Raw genomic sequence first — 23,914 nt, 5'->3', positions numbered from 1 at the left:
AGGTGTGAACTTGTCATCTTCCTTCTCAGTGCTGAGATTATAGGTGTGTGCTAGTATTCCATGCTTACCTAAAAACAAAGCTAGTTATAAAAGGAATTAAGTTTTTTGTATTATAGGTAACCTTTCTGGAATCCTTTAAGAATTCATTGCCTCCCTGGTGTCCTCTCACCTCTCAGTACATTAGTGTATTTCCTTCAAGTTGGCATTCTGTAAACATGTAGCCACCAAAGTGCATGGTAACAGACGCCGTATGCCCCATGCAGTCCACATACCCCAGCTTCACATTGTGGAGAGCACTTGTCCATGTCTGGAGTTCAGAGCAGGGGCCCTCAGTTGAGAGCCTGGCATTGCCTTCAGTTGTCCTAAGTCTTTGCTTTTGGTTGCCTTGGTAGTTGGAGGTGCAGGCCCAATATTCTGTAGAATGTCCCTCAAACTTTGTGTTGCCTGTTGTTTGTTGTAATTAGATTTGTGTTTTTGGTCGGAGTAATAACATAAAAAGCAGTTCTTTTGTTCTTGTCTCTGGGTCACCTTGAGTGGCTCTCAGTTTCAGCCCTTTTCTGGATGATGGTCATGTTGCTTATTCAATTAAGGTGAGTCTGCCAGGAGGTGTACAGTTATCCATTGCAACTTTTGTTATTCCTAAGCGATCTTTTAGAAAATTCTTTAAAACTACATCTCTTCTCAACCAAACTAAAATTTCATTTTTTGGTATCTCTGTGGACTCATTTTCTGTTTCACTCAAACCCCCCCCCCCAAAAAAAAAAAAAAAAAAAAAAAAGGACCTTTTGATAGGTCCCTGTCCTCCTTTGTCATGGCTGACTATCAGTAAAAGTGCTTCAGTGTCACCTTGTACCTTCCCCATCCTCAGTCCCAGAATTGGCCAGTTTTCTAAGGAGCCTGTTTTTTTCTTTTACAGAGCACTGATGTTCAGAAGCCAAGATACAGGCATTGGGTATGCTCAGAGCAGTTGGAGTACTATTTATTGTAGTGTTGTTTGTGGACGGGGGCCATGTCTGTACATGCTCTTGAGGATATTTACAAACAGTTTGTTGTATATTAATATGAGTTAGCATTCTTTTTTTAAATTTTATTTATTTATTTATTTATTTTGTATGGCCAGCTCAGTCCATCAGGGGGCGGGGCTGGGTGGCATGTGGTGCTGGGGGATTGAACCGCAGTCCCTGTGCTTTGCTAAGCTTGCTCTAAGTAGGTGCTTTAGACCACTGAGTCATCTCACCAGCCCCATGAGTTAGCATTCTTATCTCCAACTTGAGTTTAATGCTAGAGGGTTCTGACTTTTTTATTTTCTACATTCATCAGTAATAAATTTGGCTCTGCTGTCTTTAGTATATTTATTAGCTCAGTCATGTTGTGTAATCCACCTACCATCTTCTGGGCCGTATGGAACAAGGCTAATCCCAGTTGGCCCTGACACCTTCAAAGTTGCCCTTGCTCACTTCTTGGCCCCTTGCTCCTCTTCACTGCTTGACACTGAGTTGAATGGTTAGGGAAGAGAAATGTTTGTTGCTTTGTAACAAAGGAGAATATTTCCTTTAGAAATCCCTTAGTGTTTGTGAATCCCTTGGCCATTAATGAAGGGAGATGGGTAGGTATAGACTTCCCACTATTTAACTTTGTTAGTTTTTACAAAGCTCCTTGTGAAAAGATATTTCTGATCCCATGTATTCAATATAATGCTGGGGAAGGAGATGTGAGAAGGAAAGAGATGGTATTTGAGCTAAACTAACTTTGCAAGGTAACCAGCATCAGAATAGCAGCATGAGTTCAGGTCAATAATTAAAATTCTCTTGTGTAATAAGACTCTTAATTTGATGGCTTTGTTGATGTAGCCAGCCAGCTGGCCGGCCGGCCTGCCTGCCTGCCTGCCTGCCTGCCTGCCTCCCTCACTTTAAGGATGGAATTGAGGACCTTTACATTCAACTACTTTCCAGCTTTTTATATTTATTTTTGTTTTGAGATAGGTCAAATGCCATGCTGGGGTCAAAGTTTGAATCTTCCTGCTTTAGCCTCTAAGAGTGCTGGGATTACAGGCATGAGCCACTGGGTCCTGTTTACTGTGGCTTTTAACACATTCCTGTCAGCTTGAACCACTAATGGTGTATGTGTATATAGACTGTCCCATTGGACATGATGGGACAGTACCATCTGTTGGTACAAACCACTTATTTGGACAGTTGTTTGTATGCCCCTTTGTGAATATGTTTTTCTTTAATTTTGTTTTTGTTTTCTGTGGTACCAGGGATCAAACTTGGGACCTTGTGCTTGCCAGGCAAGTGCTTATGCCACTGATCTGTATTCCTGGCCTTTGATTATGAATATGTTTTTGCATTTGGAGCCCAATTTTTAAAAAGGGCACCATGACTTAACTCTGTTACTTTACATTCATGCCTGGAATTGCTATGGGCAGTTTATCATCTGTCCCTCCAAGAGATTCACTGTGTTCATTCGACTGAGAATTACTTTTTTTTAATGAAGTGTATCATTTGACCCTTTACTTTTGGCTAGGTGGTACTGCTGTCTAGGTTTCCGAGGTGCAGAAGCAGAGAAATGTATCAGGGAATGTCCCAAGCATTTGCTTATGGTGCATGGACCTTATTTCAGAATTCCATGGTTCTGAGATTAGGAGATAGGAATTCTCTTCTAGAGATGTGCTTACACAAGCTTACCTCAATGGAACATGGAGAAAAGCTTAACCAACTGTGGAAGTTTTCAGTTAACTTGAAAGTATCTTTTTTAGATGCAGTTAACTTCTTAGGGATGCTAAATGCAAGAACAGTCTAAATAAGTGAAACCTGAGAGACATGTAAAATACTTCTAGGAAGATGCTCTGAGCTTTGGTATTCCTCCATTTATGAGTCAGATCTTTAAGGGTTTGTTTTTAGTTAGTATACAGTTAGGATCTTACCATTTCTCCTGTAGTTTTATAGAGAAGATATATTAAAAAATCAATTGACATTAAAATCCCATCTTTTGTTAGTTTAGGTTTACCTGTTTTGTGAAAGCCTAAAGTGACAGATGATGTATGTTATATGTTCATGACCCTGGGAATGAATAGACAACACATTTCAGTTTTAAGTTATGAACAAAAATAAGGTCTTCCGCTTTTTGTCTATGTCATAAAAGTATTTTTACTGCTCTCAACGATATCAGCAGAACAGTAGGCAAAGAATAATCTCAAAATAGCCCCCCGTCCACTTCCTTTGTTAAAATCTGTAGCTAATCCACTTAACCCTTGTGTGTGCATGTATAATAGGTACAACTTCTGATATGGTAGTGTATTGTTATTTTTGCATTATCACAAAAATATTTGTCATATTTTACTACTTTTAACAGTGTTCCCTTTTGTAGATGTTTTGTAATTTATCTAATTCCTGTTTTATGTTTAGATTTCTATTTGATGTCAACATTTTGCAGTGATAGATGCTCTCAGTTGAATGATGGCCTCCTCTGGAACCTTTTCAGGCAAAGGAGGCGGTTGTGAATATAGTTCATATTCTTACACTTGCCTTCTATTCCCATTTCATCTTCTTGGGTGTTGATTTCAAACCAAATGGAGCCTGTCAGAGCCTGGAACCTCACATGGAGCACAGAGAGTCCAGTCAGTCTGTCACCTTTGTGTGACAGTGGACAGTGTTAGGGCTGAGGGTGGTGGTGTTACATAAGCTCATTATTTATAGGAAAGAAACTGTAGCTGCAGAAAAATGAAGGGATCAAATGAAAGAGCTGGAAGTGCTGTTTGTGGCCAAGGATTAAGAGTCATTGTGTTTTCTAATCCTCAGGTATTATGTTTAATAGTTGTGGTGCTAATTCAGAATGTGGATGAGAATAAGTGGTCATACTACAGCAGAGACAGTGGTGGAGTATTAAGCTTCTTGTCCATGAGCAATGGCTAGCAGGCCTAAGACGGTTCCTTCTGGAAATCCTGTGAATTACCTGTTTACTTTTGCCGAGGCTGGGCACAAACAGCTGGTACCCACCATGGCAAAGGAAGCTAGATTTGGCCCACATTGTAAGGGGCTTTAGGCTATGCTCATCTGGGTCCATGGCAGAAACCCTACGGCAGAAGAGCATGCTGGAGTCATGCTACTTGGCTTCTGGCAGCTGGGAGGCGGAGCAAAGGCACAGGGCTGAGGAGGAAGAGGCAAGAGAGGAAAATTTAGTCCCCACTGTCAAGTCTCTGCCACTCATCCAGCCACTCAGAAGTGCACACTATACTGAGCTCCACCCCCATAGCTTCCAATTTTTTTTGAGGCCATCAAGTTTACATCAGTCTTGTTGACAAAGAACCTTAAGATAGATATGTGGCAAGGGAACTCTATGCTGTTATTACAGGGCTAGTGTAGATAATGACCCAACTAGTCATTCTGGGTGAAAGTGTGTGTGTGTGTGTGTGTGTGTGAGAGAGAGAGAGAGAGAGAGAGAGAGAGATTGAGATTGAGATTGAGATTAAAGGTTAAGCCTTAAGGTACGCAGCAGTGTATCGCCAAGTTAGGCAAGGCTCCTTCCTTTTCTATTTAATGTCATTTCCTAGAATTTCTAAAGAAAGAGGGTGGAATGAGCAGTGCATCAGGGGCTGAACTGTTTGCCTGCCACGTATTTGTCTTTCAGTAGCTGCTTTGGAAGGGTCCACATGTCTCTTGCCAGAGGCATAATTAGTATCTTCCTTAGTCACATGCAGGGATGGAGTTTGTGCCTGTGCTGTGTGATTCGAGCCATCGCTGTGTTTCCTGTCACCAGTCTCGTTATTCTTAATGAGTTCTGTCTTCCTCTCTTTGTTCTGACTATAATTATTAAGAGATTTAAAAGAGCTTAATGCAGCAGAGCAATGTCAGGTTAAATGATTCTTTTATTTACATTTTTCTCTTTATGGGGCTCTGCAAATGAGGGGAATTCCCAGTTGAGACTCCGGAAGCACACACACCACCCCGCAGACCAGTGTCTTAGCCTGGCCTGGAGGGGGAGAGCCTGTAGTAGGGAGCTGGAGGAGCTCCTCCTGAGTGTCCCTGGCACCACCACTGTGACACATGCAGGCTTGTTTGGGGGCCTTTTGTTTCCCTTGTCTTACAGAATCTTCCATGATAAGCTGTCATTCAATTACTGATTAATTCAGCAAATCTATATTGAACTCTTTTTATGTCCCATGCGCTTAGAAAGCAGAGATTAGAGTCAGGAAAGCAGAATTCATGTGAAATAGAGGATGTAGGCGATGGTTATAATAGTTGTGTGAAAGTGCCAGGGCAGGGGTGTAAACCTCGTGCACCCTGCCCCTCAGAAGGAATGTGTGAGCTGGCTCTGGAGTCAGTTAGAAGCCTTGGCAGGAAGGCTGTGGCCTCAGAAGTTTTTCAGAAACCTCTGCCACGGCTCAGATTACTCTTACATGATTTTTTAGTGTTTGTTATTTAGAGGGCTTGAAGTTAAAGCAGGAAAGTTAGGGTACAGGTTGGTTTGCAGGGCCATGGGCTTGGTGTTGGGGCTCCACTAAGGTTTCTCAGTGGAGAGGTGACTGAATATGCCGAGGAGGTTAGAAAGCTGATTCTGGTAACTCTTCAATGAATGATGCTGTAGGAACGTTGTGATGGGGAGCTGTGATGCATGCACAGGCAGAAAGCTGTCAGTTCTCTTTCTGCCAGATGACGTCTCTCTCAGGCAAACTTCCTCATCTGTAAAATGGCTTTTCTAGGGCCTGGGGAAATAGCTCAGTAGAATAAGTGCTTGCCTGCCAAGCATAAGGGCCTGAGTTTAATCCCTGGTTCTGGGGGTGGGAAAAAAGGTTTTCTAGTTTCTGTAGCAGCTGAGAGATAAAGGGACCTGCAGCAGCCATTCCTGTGCATCCCTGCTCTTTCCCAGTGAGTTTGCACAGTAGTAGTGAAGTAGAAGGAAGCTACCTTTGGCAGTTTGGGTGGGTCAGTCTGTAAGGCACTTGAGGGCACGACAGGTGATAGGACAGTTTGCCTGTGGAGCGTGCTCTGAGGCTCCCAGCTGCACTGGCAAGATGCACATAATTTTGCTTATTACTCACTGGCCTTAAATATTGAGGAGAGCAGTAAGTAGGGCAAATGTAAAAGTCTGGGGTGATTTGGAGGTCACAGAAAGAAAGGGGATTAACTTGCTAGAAAGCAATTAAGTAATCTCCCAATTGCAAGAAAAACTATGGCGCTATGATGAACTTTCTTGAGCAAGATGGGAATACTTTGTTATATAAGCTCTCTTTAGGGGAGAGAGGCACAGCGTCACTGTGTTGCACAATGCTTTTGATGGTCCCTTCTACGAGAAGTTGCATTTAATTTTTGAGACTGGCCACTGTGAAAGTGGCATTTCTACTGCCCTGAGGGTCCCAAGGCCACCTCACCCTCTGTTTTGTCCAAAGCAAACCAGGTCTACATGTCTCATGTACTTGGTGCACACCCCCTCCCTGCTTCTGCTGAGCAAGTGATTTATTTGCTAGGGTAGTTTATCAGCCAGTAATGAAGAAATATGAAACCTTGGAATTCTTGAGAGCAGAGGAAGAGAGAGATGGATCACTTTTAATTGCTCTGTGACCTTCATTGCTGAAGATGCCAAGATATTTGGCTGAGAGGGTTGGCCCTGCTCCAGGCTGGTTGGCCTCATAGCTTGTCTGCCCTCCCTTGCAAGTGAAGCAGGTTCCCCTTCTCTGCTTGTTCCCGTCTCTGTACCATCCCTGACCTTATTATCTTCACTGTCTAACTCAGCGAGTCCATTAGTGTTTCTTATGCCTTTCGAAATCTCTTGAGAGAAAGGTAGACTGGGAAAAGTCTTTCAGATGGTGACAGTGCTATTGTGTTTGCTGTGCTGTGCATCTTGCTGACAGTAAGGGTTTGCTCCACTGATACACTAAAGTCCTTGATGTTCATGTCCTTCAGGGAAGACGAGAAATTCATGTGCCTGAAGGGATCCAGGGAAGCTTTGCAGGGCTTCAAGGATGCCTATATACTTTGGTGGTTGGTGATTGGCACTTGGTGACTTTAACTTTCTATGTTGTTTCTGCTCTTTGATGTGAGACAATGCTGTGATGAGTAGAGGTTGTGCAGGTTGCACTGTAGTGCCTATATATTGTATGATTTGTGTATTCAATCAGACAGAGAGGCACAGATCTCATGGTGTTTGGATGATCATTTTGTATGTTTTCAGCCAGTGGTGCTGAGGACTTTGTGTGAGATTTTTCACTACATTCTGTTGTGTTTGGGTGCTGAATACATTCTCCTTGCACAGTCCCTTGTGCTTCGGGTCTTGGCCTAACAGCCAGTGTCCTGTAGTGGGTCTCAGACACATTGGCTATGTGTGCATGTTGGCCAGCGTCCCAAATGGGTCCTGCAACCAGGAAGCCAGCATTACTTCAGCTGTAGTTCTTTCCTGAAGAAAACACTACCCCAGCTGAAGGTTTTTCCACCTTCATTGACTTCAGTGCCTGGCTTTCTGCAGTCCATTTAGCATTTCTGCACTTCTGGGTCACCAGTCTGTTTCTCTTTTCATTTGGGATAGAAGACAGAAAGTACCTTGCCTTTGCTCCCACCTCTACAGAGAATGGCAGATTTTATAGGTGTGCATTAATTTTGTCATGAAAGCCTAATACTTAGCATAATAATGCCACGTTACTGTGAGTTATATGGAGTACTTTTGCAAAAATTACTTTAAACTTCAAGGTTATAACACTTATTTTGGCTGAAGACAGTAACTCCATTCATTGTGCAGGCAGTAAGCTTAGTTTTCTGACTGGCAAGCTGTTGACTACCAGAGGTGAAGGCTTCTTCTAGAGTTTTTGTTTCCATAGAGTCTTTTTCAGTGTTCTGCATATCTTTTTGGTAATCTTTTTTTAAAAAAATCACTTTAAGGATGGGCATTACTGGACAGGTAGCTCCATCTTTGGAGTTCTTTTTGCAGTTTGGGGCATGATTGGGGCCTGACTCAGATGAACACCACTTCTTCTCTTAGGAAGCACCGGGAGATTGCATACCAACATTGCATACAATGTGCTCCAGTTGTTTGTGAATGAATGTATAATTAGGTGTGTGGTCTATTTGGAGTCCTGGATTAGTGGACTAAGGGAGTTGGAATTGTTAATCCATCTTTGCTAATTTGTAGATAAATTTTTCCTCCATTCCAGTTTAGCAGTTCTTTTTGATGGTTTTAATTTTTTTTTTTTAAATTAATATAGCATAGGGACTGATTAGTTTTCATTCGGTTTGTGTATCCCGAGAAATGTGAGCCCTCATGTTTTTTTGGGTCAGATACCAGAATTTGATTCTCCAGCTAAATGACTATGTACTAGGGAATCCCTTTAGGGCCTTTCCAAAGCAGTGCTGAGCTGTGTTTGGCTTGTTAAGGTTAAGAGCTGGTTGAGGGAGGGAAGATAATAGGAAGAGGGCTTGTCTGTGTACATAATTTATGGAGGAGTCTGACTTTGTGGAACCAAAGCCCAAATTAGACAAAGCAAGCTTTTGGATTAAAATGATTTCTGTTGTGGTTGTAACATACCACAGTTTGATTTTTGTCCAGATGAAAACATTTGGTTTGCACTTCAGTAAATATTATGGAGATATTGCCAGCTAATTCTGAAAAGTAATGAAATATGGCTTTGGCAAAAATGCAGATGAATTCTGTATTCCTGATTCCTCTTATCTGATTGAAGTTCAGATTTTTTCCCCATTTGCTAATGCACTTGAATAATATGAAGGGAAAATATGCTGGTAGTTTTAATAGAAAACTATAATCACTGAACATGTTCCCTGTTCCAGTGAGCTGCCCTATCCTATAACCCTGTACAACATTCACCTTCACTGATTACTTCCTGAAAAACCTCAGAGTTTGTAAAGGAGATACGTCATGTAAGCCTGTGTGGTGAGTCAGCTGCTCACTCATGATGGTGCAAAGAGGCATGTGTTTCAACAGGGCGTTTGCCTTGCCCTGGGCGGTCTGCTCTGACAGTGGCAGAGCCCGACTCACAAGTATGGGCCACTGAGTCCTTTCTAAGACCACCTTGTTTTCACCTTCCTTGTGATGATGTGGAGCAGGCTGCAGTTCTGCTGTGGAAAGGAACTGGGTCTCTTGCCTGATGTATTTTCTGGCTATGAGTCACTTGTCTCATCCTGTCCTTGTCATGCTCATGGCTTTCTTCTCATTTTCTTGAATGCTGAACCCACAGTGAGCTTTTCAAAGCATGCTTCCACCTGACATTTTGAAAAGTGAAGTTTCCTCAATAAATTTCTAGCTGACCCCTAAGGTGCTGGGTTTATAAGTTAAAAATTATTTCACAACAAAATTTTAAAACACTTAATTTACTCTTCAGATTCTAAATATTGATTTAACTTTGTATTGAATCAGCATCAGTATAATTCTAGGATCTCTGCGGTCACCCCTTTTTATAATGAGGAATGAGGGGGTGATCTTCCTGTGGTAGTAACAGTCAGCGCAGATTGCTCTGTTCTTTGAGAATTTTAATTTTTTTTTTCTAAAAACAACAGATCCCTCCTCCTTTTCTGCACTTACTGATAAGTAAATAACTCAATTTATGTCTAAGTGAGGAGAAAATAAGTTTTTCAGGTGATTTTGAGGATCTGTCCTCTCTTGTTCTATCCCCCATATATATTTGGTGTTTTATCTGGCTGTTTTCTATAATGATCACCATTTTTCTCTCTTTGGTCTTTTTTTTTTGTTGTTGTTGTTGTTTTTAAACCAGCTTTATCCTGACAAGAAAGCAAAAACCTGCTTTCCCTGCAGCTTTGCCAGGGTGATTTCAGCCTCTCTGTTTTGCCAGCCAGACCCTTAGAGGGCTTTCCGCCTCCACACCTGATCCTCACAAATTTGGTATTTGTCTCTGCATCACTTTGGCTGGCAAGGTAGTGTTGTGTGCAGCTAGGAGGGCCAGCAAATTCCGGAGGTCTGTGCCATCTGAAAGAAATGATAATCTGCCCCCCATTCATCAGTACCCTTCCTACTGAATGCCTTGGATTGGTAGTGGCTTCTTAACAAGAAAATGCCTACCTGGGGATAGCATGGCCACGTTCATCTGACTGGGTCTGTGTTGTCCTAGATGGAGGGACCATGTCCCCTCTGGTGATAGTCAGCTGTCCTCAGTTGGAGTTGACTGTGCTTCAGTCTTTTTCCTTCATTTTCTGTTCTCTGAGAAAGGTATTTCTCATCTGCTTGGAGAACTGATCACTATGCTTTTTTGTTTGCCGGTACCTTTAGGTCTCGACCAACACATTAGCCATCTAAATAAAAGTATAATCACCTTTTAAGTTAAAAGCACCCCCCTCCCCCCAATGCATACCCATACTTACAAGAAATCATGTTTTGACATCTCTGGATTGTTGTGTTATTACCCCGGGGGGGGGGGGGGCTGGGCATGAACAGGTTTCCCAGAAGTTCTCTGCTCTTTCTTGTATTTTCCATCGTGTTGCTCTGTATTATTAGTCTGTGGCTGGCTGCAGGACTGTTAAACCAGCTCCATTGGGCTGGGGAAGTAGGTTAGCGGTAGAGAACTTGCCTGGCAGGTATGAGTCCTTGGGTTCCAAAACCCGAAAATGGAACCCCCAACCCATTCCTAAGATAATTTTTTGTTTTTGATTTGTTGTTTTTCTTGAAGTTTCCTTACCGTTTACTAAGGTATGTGTATGGTTTTCTCCCAAGGGAGTGAGTGCTTGGACTCCACACTTGTCCTCTTTTGCAGAGGTAGAGCTTTTAGGAGGTGCGCTTAGCAGAATTGCTTAGGTCTTACTGGGGGAGCGCGCGCGCACACACACACACACACACACGTTTGCTAGCTCTCCTAAGAGATTTGTTGTAAAAAGAACATGCTGAGTCCTACCCAGCTCTTCTAGTTCCTGCTCCACTTGGGATTCTTGTTTGGCTATAACATCTGCCGTGCACCTCTTGCCAGAGCTTGTACCTGCACATGCTTTTTGAACTCTAAACCTGCAAAACTGTAATCTAAACCTTTTTTTCTGTAAGTCACCTGTGCCAAGCATTCCACTTCAGTAACAGAAGCTGACTAGTCAGTTGTGCTCCCCTTAGGGCACTAACAAAACCTGGAGGCTAAGCTGAGCATCCATGTTTTCTCCATATTAGTTCTTTGGAACGTGAACTTGATGTTTGCCGCCTTCTTTCACCTTCTTGAGTGTGAGGCCTGTGAATGCTTGCGGCTTCTGTAGGGTTTGAAGCTACAGAATCCTCAACAGGTCCTTTAAATACAATTGAAATCTTTGCTTACTTTTCATATTCTCCATGTGGATTTTCCCTGCTTCTCTTTAGATCAGAACATTTTAATCAGATTTTATTGCCATATTTTTACATTATTCTCAGATGCCTTCTGTTACTGGGCTTATTGCTTTATCTGCTGAGGGACATAGGAAGGGGTGGTGGTTGCTGGTTTCCTTCCTGAAGTACATTCCTGATTTCGTGTCCCCCTCCTCTCTTCCGCTGCTGCTTGCCTCCAGCAAATGACAGAGGTGGCTGCAGAAGATATTGCAGATTCTACCCATAACCTCTCACTTTAGAATGCTTATCTGATTTCATCCACCTCTGCATGCATGGGAATGATTGCTGCAGGAAGAAAAGGCAGAAGTATCTGTGATGTTGGTCTTTGAGTTTGGGGTAAATGGGTTTGCTACTTCCCTTTACTGCTATTCCTTCATTTGTCTTCATCTCTGTGTTCCCAACCTGCACAGGAGTGGTTTTTAGCTTTTTAAAAAATGTGAGGTTATCATTTGAGGAGAGCACATGGATTATTTTAGTTATGCCGATATTATGGAGTGACAGCCTGTGCACTGGAAGTCGGACAGGAGAAGACATTTTTGAGTTATTCTGGTACATGATTGTAGCTCTTGCAGAAATAATGGGAAAGAAGAACAAAGGAGATTATTTTTGGATTTTAGCTGCCTCTGGTCCCAAATAGTGTACTAGCGACTTGACTCTCTATCTTCTGGATTGTCCGTGTTGAATAGGAAGAATTATGTAACAGTGTTCTTCTAGGTCTATGTTTTTGCCAAAGTGCACAAACAACATTGGAGGGTAGGGTTGTATGAGAAATGGGTTTATATGAGGCAAACATGCTTTCCTGCTTTTGACCTTAAAGAGGCAGAAAGAACCGTGAAAGCAAAGCTTTAATGCAGTCTTAAAAACCTGAGTGTATGATTTGATGGGTACACACAAATTGAGGGGTTATGTTTTTATATTTAAAAATGGGCCAGGCCAGGTGGCACATCCTATAGTTCCAGAACTTGAGTCTGAGGCACAAGGATCACCATGAGTTCAAGGCCAGCCTGAGCTACCCAGCAGGGAGTTTGAGGTCAGCCTGAACTCTACAATGAAAGCTTGTCTTTAAAAAAGAAGAGGAGAAAGAAGAAGTGTGGGGTGAGCTACAGCACCCCCCGGGCCTTCCTGGCTGTCCTGGCTGGCACCGCTCACTGTCCCGTCCACCACCTTTGGCTGTTTAGAACCGTAATTCATGAACATGTGTCTAGTGATTATCTCTTATTCAAAACCCTTGTCTCTAAAGTCAGTCATTTTGCAGCACGTTTGCCTGTTGTTTAACATAGTTGATTTTGTGAATAAGGTGCTTGTTGGTTAATGAAATGTAGAGTAACTAAAATGCATTCTTATAGGCACGTAAGCACACACTGGAACAAGGAACCTGCACTCTTCTTTGGGGACAGGGCAGCGTTTTCTTTTTAAACCTGGTCATTGTAGTTGGCGCTCCCCAGGAGTTCATTTCCATAATCTTCCCTCTGGCTCAGCGTGGCTGTGGCACATGCCTGCAGTGCCTGCCACTGGGAGGCTGAGGCAGGAGGGTGTGCAGGTGCCCGGCCAGAAGGTCTACATATTGAATTAAAAGCCAGTCTGACCCATATAGTGAGACCCTATCTCAAAACAAAAGAGTAATTTTACACTGTGTTATCTAATTGTAATATCAACATAGCTTTTAAGTTGGGGGTTTGGGAATCCATGTGGTTCATTCGCCTATTAAGAATATAAGATAGTGACTTCACAGCAGTTTGGGGCTAGGCAGGGATATAGCTCAGTGGAACAGTGCCGGCCTGGCAAGCACAAGATCCTGAGCTCAATTTCTGTTACTGGGGGGTGGGGGGAGGGAAGAAAAGGAAGTTGAGGATGTGGCCTACCTCAGTGGTACAGCACTTGTCTAGCATGGACAAGGACTTGGGTTGAGTCCTAGCCCTGGGGAGTGAGGTGTGTGGTGTGGGGTGAGAGTTAAGTTTTGCTTTTGCTACTTTTCCCTCCCTTTATAAACTTCTGGTAAATGAAATGCATAACGTGCACCATTCTCTTTCTCACTAATGCAGGTGGCTATTTTTCTTGCTCAGTTTGGGTTGGTCTTTGCAAGAGTTCTGTTCTGCTTGGTGAACTATTTAGATAAGGGCTTAAACATTGAAATTTGTTATGTTTGGTGAATACCACTGTTGCCGGCTGTGGGAATTTTTTGAGATCTGTTAAAAGGACCAGATGGAGTTGTAGTTGGGGGGTGATATTTAGTGGCTGTGGAGAATGAGTAGCTTTGTTTTCTGTGTGTGTTGAGTTTGGTTAGTGTGTGGCTCCCCCAGATCACGCCTTCCCTTGAAGGGATGAATGAGTATCACAGTCAGTGTTCATGGGCTCTTTCTCTTAACCCTCTAGGTTCTCCTGCGCTGCCCAACAATATGGTATATTTTGGAAGCTCTCAGGATGAGGAAGATGTGGAGGAAGAAGAAGATGAGACAGAAGATGTCAAAACAGCCACCAACAACACTTCATCTTCATGCCAGTCAACCCCCAGGAAAGGAAAAGCCCACAAGCACGTTCATAATGGGCATGGTAGGTCTACTATAGTCTCTGGGTAGCAAAAATGAAACCTGGAGCATTGGGTAATAGCTAGAAGGGGCCATCCATCCCGTGAGAATGGAGGATGGAGAAATCAAAGATGGTAGCTGGGGAATAACAACCCCAGCTGTGTGCTCTTTGCTAAGTGCCAGATTCTTTATGGGCAAAGAGATAATCAGTACAGCGCAGAAATGCCCTGGGTGTTCTAGATGAAGAGAGCAAGGTGAGACCAGGTTTTAGTATGTTGTGGGACCTCAGATGAATTTTATAACCGCTGAGATGACAGGGGTCAGAAGAGGGAATTGTTAGGTCTGAATAGGGGTAGTTAAGATTGGTACAGAGTTTGGTGTCAAAATTTTTGTTATTGAGACCAGCAGATAAAAATAGTGTAGAAAGAAAACTCATTCCCCTTGTGAAAGAAATTAAGAAACTGTGTACATACTTTGACACAAACATTTTTTTTTTTTTTTTCTTAAATATTGGTGGGTATGAGGTGAGGAGAAGGAACAAAAAAAGCAGAAATAAAAGGGTGGATATGAGAGATAAAACAGCTCGCGCTGTTTAGCTAAGTTGGGTGTGCAAAGTGCTAAGTCATTTTGCAGTACAGAAGTAACTTTATTACAGTGGTGCTCTGAAATGACATGGTGGCCTTGATAATGAAGATTTCTTGGAGGGAATTGATGAGGAAGCACTTTGGTAATTTGTAATTGTCGGGCAGTTATCTGGTCAGAGGTAACAGTGGGCTAATAGCTGGTATGTCAATATACACAAGAGGATATAAATATCCAGTATTTGTTAAAGATATTCTAAAAACATTATTATGTGATACTGTTTTGCCAAAATATACCCACACAAAGCCAGATGGTGTAGCCAGTTGCTCAGCAGGGCTTCTTGGTGCCATTGAGATATGGATGTGGGATGGACGACACTCTGGTTGCTAAACATGTCATGAGTTTATTTTACCATATGCTTTTTACATCAGTGATATACACTCTAATCATTGTTCATTATCATTATAAAGCAACAGAAACAGTAGGCAGAATTGTAATACACACACACACTCTTACATGACTGGCAAGCAGTAGGGTTTACATCGACATCAGCAGCATCACAAACATGGGAGTGATGGCTGTAGTGGCAGTAGATGACAGCGATTCAGCTTCATTATAATCTTAGGGGACCATGTTATGCATGGAATCCATGGCTGATCAGAATACCATGCACCGATCAAAATGGGGTATAGATACAGTGATTGTGGAGGTGGCTATGAGAGACCTGGGTAACTTGATTGGAATAGTGAGCTATGGGGACAAAGAAGAGGGAACAGAAGGGGGAAGTAGAGAGGTCAATGGTTGAAGATTTAATTTTCTCTTGAGCCCCTATTAGCTGGCATGGTAGATGCATTTTGTTAGGATTTACATAGGAAGGAGGCCGGTGTTGGTGAGAGCTTGTCGGAGGGGCAAAGGAAGGCTCTTCTTCTTTACCTTAACAGCTAAGCACTGTGCCTTTGTGAACTCTATAGCAAACTGATGCTTAGAGTGAGTGTGGCTCACCAGAGTGCAAATCTGTGCCTGACATCCGTTATTGTTGGGCTTTTCTGCTTTGTCAACTTACTGATGCTCAGCTGTCCCTACTTTTGCTTCATGACATGGTAGAGGACAGAAAGGAGCTCTGGCTTAGTGGGGAGGTAGGACTAATGCACAATAGCAACTTAAGCTTTTTCACAATAAAACTTGTTACCTGCTGCTGTGGTCATAGGAGCTGGTCACAGGCCCAGGTGTGTCGCTTTTGAATGGTGGCATGAGTGGTGTCATACTGCCTTGTCGTGGGATGGAGGCGGATTGTTGTACCTATATTTCAGAGAGTAGCAGGGGTTAGGGTGCTGTGGGGCCGGGAAGGCCTAGAGGGAGTCAGATATATATATATATATATATATATATATATATATATATATATATGCCATGCCCACCCTGGGCAGGTGTCAGAAATCTTAATACAGAGACTAGAAACCACTGATGATTTCAGATGTGAAAGTAAGATGAGATAGGTTAAGGTCAGAATGGTTCCTGTGGAAGCAGAATTATTTTGCTGTGAAGGGAAGTATGATTAGAGTTGAAGTAAGAGTGGATAAGAATCCCGACTTGGGAGCCTGGCATGGTGGCTCATGCTTGTAATCATGCATTGAAGAAGCTGAGGCAGGAGGAGCTCTGTGAGTTTGAGGCCAGCGTGGGTACATAGTGAGTTCTTGTCTTAAAAATGAGAGACTCTGGATTGGGCATATATAGTGGTCCAGCTCATTTGCAAGGTCCAGGAATTAAGTGGCTGTGAGGTATTAAGAACTTTTGTGAATTCAACTTCATCTCTAGCCACCATTGCCTTCCATGTACACAGCTTCCCATGAGCTTCTGGATGATTGTGTCACACTTGGGGAATCTGCATGACATGAGAGAGGAATAAGAGGTGGTGGTGCTTGCACCAAGGGAAGAGCATATGGTTCTGCATTGACCATTATCATTGTCATTGTCATTAGGAGTTGAGGAAAATCCAGCATTACATCTATCTGTGTTTGCATGCACAAAACAGATCACCTTGTAGTTTTTCTACTTAAAAATTTGACATTTGGGTAAAAATAATACTGTGGTGCTTGAACTGGGCTTACCCTTTTCATCTTGGGGATTGGCTTGTGAAAACACAATTCTAGAAACACAACGTTGTGTTCTTTTTTGTGTACTATAAATTTTAATGTCTTTTTAGTGTCTTTGACCCTTCTATGGCAGGACAAGAAGGAAGTTGGTGTGCTGTACCTTAGGTGCGGACACACCAGCTCCCTCTCCTGCTGTCTCTTTGTCTCTTCTTTGTTCCCTCTCTCCCCCTTGTCATACATCTTTGCCTTTATAGTACAAGTCACAGGCTGGAGGAACAAAAGTAAACAGATCCATAGCAAACATCTGGGTGTAACCAAGGGACCAGTTACACTCAGACTTGTTCTGTGCTTGTGTTACTGAGCCTTGTAGATCCAAAATTGGAGTGCGGCGTGCGCCGCCCCCCCCCCTTTTTTTTTTTTTTTTTTGGTGGAACCGGGGATTGAACTCAGGCCCTTGCGCTAGCTGGGGAAGCGCTTGCGGAGGGCCCTTTGCAAACCTTTTCTGTTCATATTTTGACTAGAAGCATATGTTCATTCTATTAGCCTTATTATTTCCATGTTTACTGCTAACAGGTCCCTTTATGTAGCTGTGTGTCTCGGTAAATTGCTTACTATTTCTCATTTGCAAGGGAGCGCCTAAGGGAAACGTGTTTGTAGACTGCTCGTGTGAACAGGCTCACACTTGCCGGGCAGCTTCTCTGCTAGTTTCTTAGCAAGGTCTCCACCTGCTCCTTCGTGTGATTTGAAGGCTCTTCTCCATTGTCTCCTGGTTGTCTGCACAGCAGTCAGTGTGAGGTGGCCAGGCAGGCAGTTTTTCTGCTTTATAAAATAGCAGATCTGTCTCTAGTCTTGTAATCTGTCACCAGCAATGGCCATGTTGCAATCAAAAATCAAGGTTTGAAGTCACATTCGCAGAGCTTTGGCCAAGCCGTGTTCTGCTGTAAGAATGAGCACTGGAACAGTAGGCAGTAACACAAAGCCGGCTGCACAGGCCACTGCCAGGACATACCTGTTCTCCTTAGGGCTGTAGTTGTTCTCTTGCTCCATGGCTTTAGTGTCCATGGAAGCTAAATGGTGACAGTCCACAGAATGAGAATTTCCTCCTGAAGCTAGTGGATGGAATGAGTTGAATCCAGCCTAGAAAAGTACGGTCTCTGGAATGCTCCTCTGATTTCATAGGCCCCAGCAATGATGGTGGTTCTGTGGACAGAGGTTGGCTTTGTCGAGGTGTATTTATTTTAGCCTCAGGGGTAGTCAGTATTCTATATGCAGTGCTACCCTACCATGTATTGTGCATTTAATTCTATGCAAAGGTAGAGGACATGTAATCAACTGACCTCAGGAGTGTATTAAAGCAAGCACTTGACAGCTTGGCTTGGGAGAAAGTTTCCAGGCGAGAGGTACTAGTTGAATATAAGTGTACTGTATATCCCTGAAGAGAGTATTTTCAGTAGTAGAGAGGAATGCCTAACCCTGTTAGAAGCTTAGTATATAACATTTGTAATACGATAGTAAGTGGTCTTTGAAAATGAAAACATTCAACTGCAAAAGGTTTTCATGCCCACCGTTGTGGTTTCCCTAATATTTCCAGTAAATTAAAACTCTTAATTCCATGTTTCCCGGCATATGTCTTTTTTGTTTGGTTGTTGTTCAGCCTCTGGAAATTCCTTCATCATCATCATGTAGTTGTAAGGAGCCGAGTTTCATCCTCTCCTGCCCCCTGTGTAAGACGATAAGGTGTCATATAGTCCAGGCCACCCGTTAGCAAGGCTGTGTCCTTTACCTTGGGACCCTCCTGCCTGTGCCCCCCAAGTCCTGGGATTACAGGCATGTGTCTGGCTTCTATGCCTTTTTTGAAGGTCCTTATTAGGCTGGTGTTCCTGGGCAGGGTATTTAATTTTCCTGATTCTTCTACTCTGTGAGTGAATCCAGGAGGGTAGAATGGATGAATGTTCATTTGTTTGCTGGTTTATATCCCAGTCTGAAGAGAATAACTATGGAGGCCATGTTGGGTGGCAGTGATGCACAATCTCTCGAATGTTTCAGGCCAGGTGATGCTTAAATAGCCTTGTGTTTAGGGGAGTGCCTTTTCCAAGATTGCCCCCCCTTTTTAAACTTTTATTTGTGTGTGTGTGTGTCTGTGTGTGTGTGTGTGTGTGTGTAGTTTTTAAAAAATTTTATTGAGAAACAAATAGCAGTGAGACAGTTCCAAATCCAATTAGTAGGACAGTTGCAATAATTAATACATTGCATATTGTTGTCTTCTTAGTGGTTATTCATAGTACAAGATGCAGACATGATATCCTGTCCACAAACACTATTAGAACAAATCTTTCTATTCATTGAATTAAGAGAAAGTTGCTCTATATCTATCCTAACTATTTTGAATACACAGATACAAAATGGTCCTTCCTTTGTATCCCTTTTGTTCAGTTTTGTCAGAAATGGGTATTCCATTATCATTTAAATATTATAGGTGTCTAAATTCAGCAAAATCTTCCTATATAGTCTAGTAGTCCATAATAGTAGTGGATAATCCATAGGACTGGCAATGTCAGAGGTTGTTGACTTGAGCATTTTAAAGCTCGGCATATTAATATGGCTTTACTTTTTTATACTTCGTTTTTATACTTCCTGTTAATTGTGTGTAGGTTTTTGACTAAAATGCTCTCCCCATCATCCATTCTTCTCCTCAGACTGTAGTATTTTTTAGGTGAAGACATTTTTATCCCACTTTTTTCACCCATTCATATTTTTATCTGTGCCTTTTTTTTCTTGTAACTTCTAGCAAAATTGGTAAACTGTTGCCCATTTGAGGGAAATTTGTATTGCAGCAATAAACCTTATGAAGGTAGTTGTTTACGTAAGAATCCTCTGATGTTGGCCAGAGTTCCTGTGGGAGATAAAAGTTCTTTTCTTAATCAAGGTTCATTTCTTTGTAAATTTTGAGCTGCATTCCCCTGAATTCATCATAATGGGGTTGCCTTATGACTACCACTGAATATAAAAGGGGATGTAAAATGTGGTATCTAACAAGATGGAAGAGGTCTTCCTGTAGTATTGCTTCATGTACAATAGAAGGTTCTTGGTTGGGAGTACCTAGTCCACTGGAATGAGGTTCAGCCAGAGGTTTTTTTTTTTTTTTTTTTGTCTTTTTCTTTTTCTTTTTTTTCCCCCCAAAAGAAACTGAGTAGGTGGTTGATGATAGTGTGTTTAAAGAAATGAAAGGCTCCAGACTTACATGGGACTCGGGCCTTTCCCTGGTACTTTTACTGTGCCAAAACTCTGGTGTTGGTCAGCTTTGCTTGACTGTTGACAAAACAGAACAATCCTTTTACAACTCAGAATTAGAGAGCTATTCGCTGGTCCATAGCTCTGGCAGTCTCAGTCCTCTATTGAGTTGACTCAGTTACTTGTGACCCTGTGGTAGTAAGGCAGCGCCTTATGGCTGGAACTGGATTTGGAAGGTGCTGTTCACTTCATGGCAACCAGGAGGGTCTTTAGTGCAGGCTGGCCTTGAATTTGTATATGTAGCCAAGGGTGACCTGGAACTCATAGTGATCCCCTGCCTCAACCACCTTTGTGCCGGGATTACAGAAATGCACCACCATGCTCAGGTACAGTTAATAATCAGAGCACATGTCCAGAAGAATTTCATTTCTGCTGTTACTTTGACAAATTTAGAACCTAGACTGACAGTGATGTCCTGTCTTTTGTTTTTCTTAAAACTGAGCAGGAGAGTGCTTGGAGCATAGAGCAGGACACCTGGCTGCATAGAGAAGGTGGTAAGAGATAACACATTCCCTTTGTGACTGCACCTTGTACCATCTCATTTCCAAACTGTTCTTGGGGTGGCAGCCTGGGCCCAGTAGCTTCCTACAAGAGCTGGGTGTTCCCAGACAGCTTATTGTTGCAGACATTACCCAGGACCTCCATGTTCTCATTTACTAGGCACTGAACATCTTAATGGAAATGGATTTGTCTGTTAAAATACATAATATGAAATGACTTGGACAGCATCGCCCAAGCTTTTAACCTTGGGTTAAAACTCAAGGTTTACAATAACAATGCCTCCAGCAACTTCCATTTTGATAGAGCATCAAGTTTGCAAAATGATCATGCATATACAGAACCTTAAGTAATCTTGACAGTAATGCCCTGAGGTAATTACTATGTGGAAATAAAGCAACACAATCAAAACACTGCTTTGTGTGTATAACAGAAGTTGATATTTGAAAGGCCTCAGTTTTGGAAACGAGTTTCTAATTGGATATGTTTTTCAGTGGGGTAAAGCACAGCAGATGAAAGGAATTAATAAATGAGTTCGGAATGAATTTGGCTTTGGTTTTTTCTTCAGTGTCGTCTTTGTGGTGAGTCGGTACTTACCCTTCACAGAAGAGAATTTGGTGAACTTTCATTTTTCATTGGTTTAAATCAGTCCTGTGTTTTATATATTTTTCGAATGCTTTTTTTCCCCACTTAAGGAGATTGGAAAGAATAGGAGAGATCATTGTTTCTTTTTGTGAACATCTTTTTCTGAAGAGAGATTTCTCAGAAGACTTTTTAAACATGTCATTGCACTCCCAGCTGGAATGATTTAATTGCTTTTGGATTCACACCTGGGGCATGTTGTGTAAGGACCAAAAAGCAATCATTTGGATGGTTTACTGCACTTGTGCTCTGCAGTTGTCTTCAAGATGCTTTGAGTAACCCCCTCCCCCCGTTCTGGAGTATCGTAGGGGTGTGTGTCTCCCCGTGGCTGTGTTTCCTGACTGACTGATCCTTTTATCTCCAACCAAAGTTGCTGTGGATATCCTCATCACTTCTGCAGCTGTATTTTTTTCTGTTGAGGCTAGTGACTTCAAACTTCAAAACAGAATTTGAGGAGCAGTAGTATTTGTAATGTCTGGATATAAAATATGTTTTGCTGACCACAGCTCTTGAATGTTTGGGGCATGTTTGTTAGAGTACACTTAGTGTGAACTAGAACCTGTTGAAAATACTGAGCTGCTGCTTGTGGCTGGAAGCATAGGCAGCCTTTACATGCTTTAGGTGTCTTTAACAAGGAGATCTAAGGAGTTCTGATCATCATGGTTAACATGAGTGATTGAAAAGATTTGGATGCCTGGGTCAACCCTCGAATTGATGAGGTAATTCATGAAAGTTTATAGATCTCAGAAACCTAGTACATGATACGGCTGTTGGGGAGTTGCCGTTACTGTGGGGTGGTTTGACATTTTCAGCTTCACCAAAAATCGTTCTGAGACAATTCGTGATAAAAGATTTTCAGTAATTGTCACCTATAATTATCTGATCGGATTTCTTCTCACCTTGTGAGAAAGTATTTGTTCTGCTGCTCTGCTTGGGATACATAAGCACTGAGGGTGGCTGGCGGGCCTTCCCAGTGTGGTATGAGGCATTAGATTCCCATCCCCTTACTTGTCTAGGTGACATTGGCTAGGAGATGCACCTGGTGTTGCACGAGACACTCCTGGCTCTGCTGCCCTCTCCTAACCTGGTGCCCTGAGCCCAGTTATTTTGTCTCTTGAGGCCTCTCTTTCTCCTTATATAAAATGCTCTCCACACCTGCTGACTCAGAAAGCCCTGTGGGATATGGGAGCATAGAGTTTGGAGAATGACTCACTAATTGGTATGAGGCTTTTTGAGGTAAGGAAGAGGTTTAAATTTTGCATCATAGTGATGGTTTCACTATGCTAAAATTCACTCTCCACTTTAAACTGGCAAGTTGTGTAATTCTTGAATTACAGCTTATAAAGGTTAAAAAATGTTTATAGAGTACCTTAAGGTGGTAAACAATGGGTGGTACTTGGTGTATTCTGTTTGTTTTTTGACACAGAGTCTTGCTGTGTAGTTCAGGCTGGCCTTGAATTCACTCTGTAGCCAGCTGATTTTGAACTCAAAGGTCCTGCTGCCTCATTCTGAGATTATTTGCATGTACCATCATACCCAGCTATTTGATGTGTTCTTTAGTGGAAAGTGACTCCTATTCTGTTAACAAGCTACTCCTATCCTCTAGCTCTTTTTAAGGAAATATCCCTTCATTTTCAACCAAATCATATAGAATATATTTGACTTTTTTCAGAGGTGTAGTAAAATTTTCTGTATGTAACTGGCTGCATTTTTATATTATTCACATTGTATACTGGGGTTGTTGAACAGTTTGCTGAACTGCTAAGTATTTGACAATTCTAGCTCTTCTGTCTTAACAAGAATCTTCAGTCACTGGGCAAGTTTTCTGTTCCTAGAGCCTAGAAAATGTGCACATGAAAGGTTTTTCTTTCCTCCTAGTTTTTGTTTTATTTTTATCAGGACTTGTTTGCATTACATAATGATTACATTGTAGGGGAACAGAACATGTGTATAACACTTTTCCTCCATCCCCTTTTATATTTCTAACATCAGATTCACTTACATGGAAGTTTTGAAAGCCATTTGTTTACTTGACTGGCAGTTGGACAGAGGCACCTGAGTCCAACAGAGTAGAAGCCAAGCTCTTAGCTTGAGCAGCATTGAAAACACACATCCATGCAAGAATTTCTGTGTTATACACATTGTTTCTGTGTTTCCTTTTTAATTTTTCTCTGTTGGTATTTTTCTTCTGAAAATTGCTAGTTTTCCTGTAACATGTATAATCTGTTGTGTTAGTGAAGTTGTAGGTAAGTTTAACATTTTCAGCGTGTTCTTTCACTGTGTTGTGATTTCTGTCAATACACAGGTGAATTCTTAGTTCAGATGTGGTGTACCCTTTAGAACACACTATCTTTTGAATGAGGATTATGAAACCCCAAGTTGTAGAAATATTTTGTTAATGTTACTTAAAGAGCCAAGTCCTTAGGACTGGAGTGATAGCTTGTTGTCCTTGCCTGGCAAGCACAAGGACCCGGGTTCAATGCCCGGTACCACATGCCATGCTGGCTGCATGCCAAGCAGGCCACCAAGACTGGGCCTGTTGACTCATGCCTGTAATCCCAGCACTGGGGAGGCTGAGACAGGAAGGAGGTTCATGACGAGTCCAAGCTGTAAAGCGAAACACTGTACTGAATATATAAATAAAAGATTTAAAAAGTAAAGAGTCCTTATCCTTTCTTTTGATAATATCAGCTCTGTGCTTGGCTTTGTTTCTTCAGAGAGATGGAGCTTGTGAGAGCTCATTTGCCCAGATGTTCTTCCAGCGCTGCCTCTGGCAGAGTGACAGTTGTAGATGTCTGAGAGCCAACAGTCCAGGCAGGGATGCATCAAGTGATCTGTTCTTTCCCTGGTTCTCTTTGGGTGCCAAGAAGACCAAAAAGCCATTTTTCAATGACAAAAACTATTCCTCTTGGGCCGGGGAGATGGCTCAGTAGAATAAGTGCTTGCCTGGCAAGCGCAAGGCCCTGAGTTCAATCCCCGGTTCCGCAA

At 42.3% G+C, this 23,914-nt stretch overlaps 1 protein-coding gene across 4 annotated transcripts in view; it reads left to right on the top strand.

The window, feature by feature from the left end:
- The window catches only part of Jarid2 (jumonji and AT-rich interaction domain containing 2), a 246,103-nt gene that overhangs the window by 185,930 nt on the left and 36,259 nt on the right, over positions 1-23,914 (top strand). For all 4 annotated transcript variants that reach the window (XM_004628343.2, XM_023712152.1, XM_023712153.1 and 1 more), the window contains one exon: positions 13,669-13,845. In XM_004628343.2, the coding sequence (XP_004628400.1) occupies positions 13,669-13,845 (177 nt within the window). The remainder of the gene's footprint in view (positions 1-13,668; positions 13,846-23,914) is intronic.

Source organism: Octodon degus, unplaced genomic scaffold (assembly GCF_000260255.1).
Source record: "Octodon degus isolate 3935 unplaced genomic scaffold, OctDeg1.0 scaffold00023, whole genome shotgun sequence".
NCBI lineage: Eukaryota > Metazoa > Chordata > Mammalia > Rodentia > Octodontidae > Octodon > Octodon degus.
Note: the sequence above shows the minus strand (reverse complement) of the source record. Positions and strands in the feature narration are given on the sequence as shown.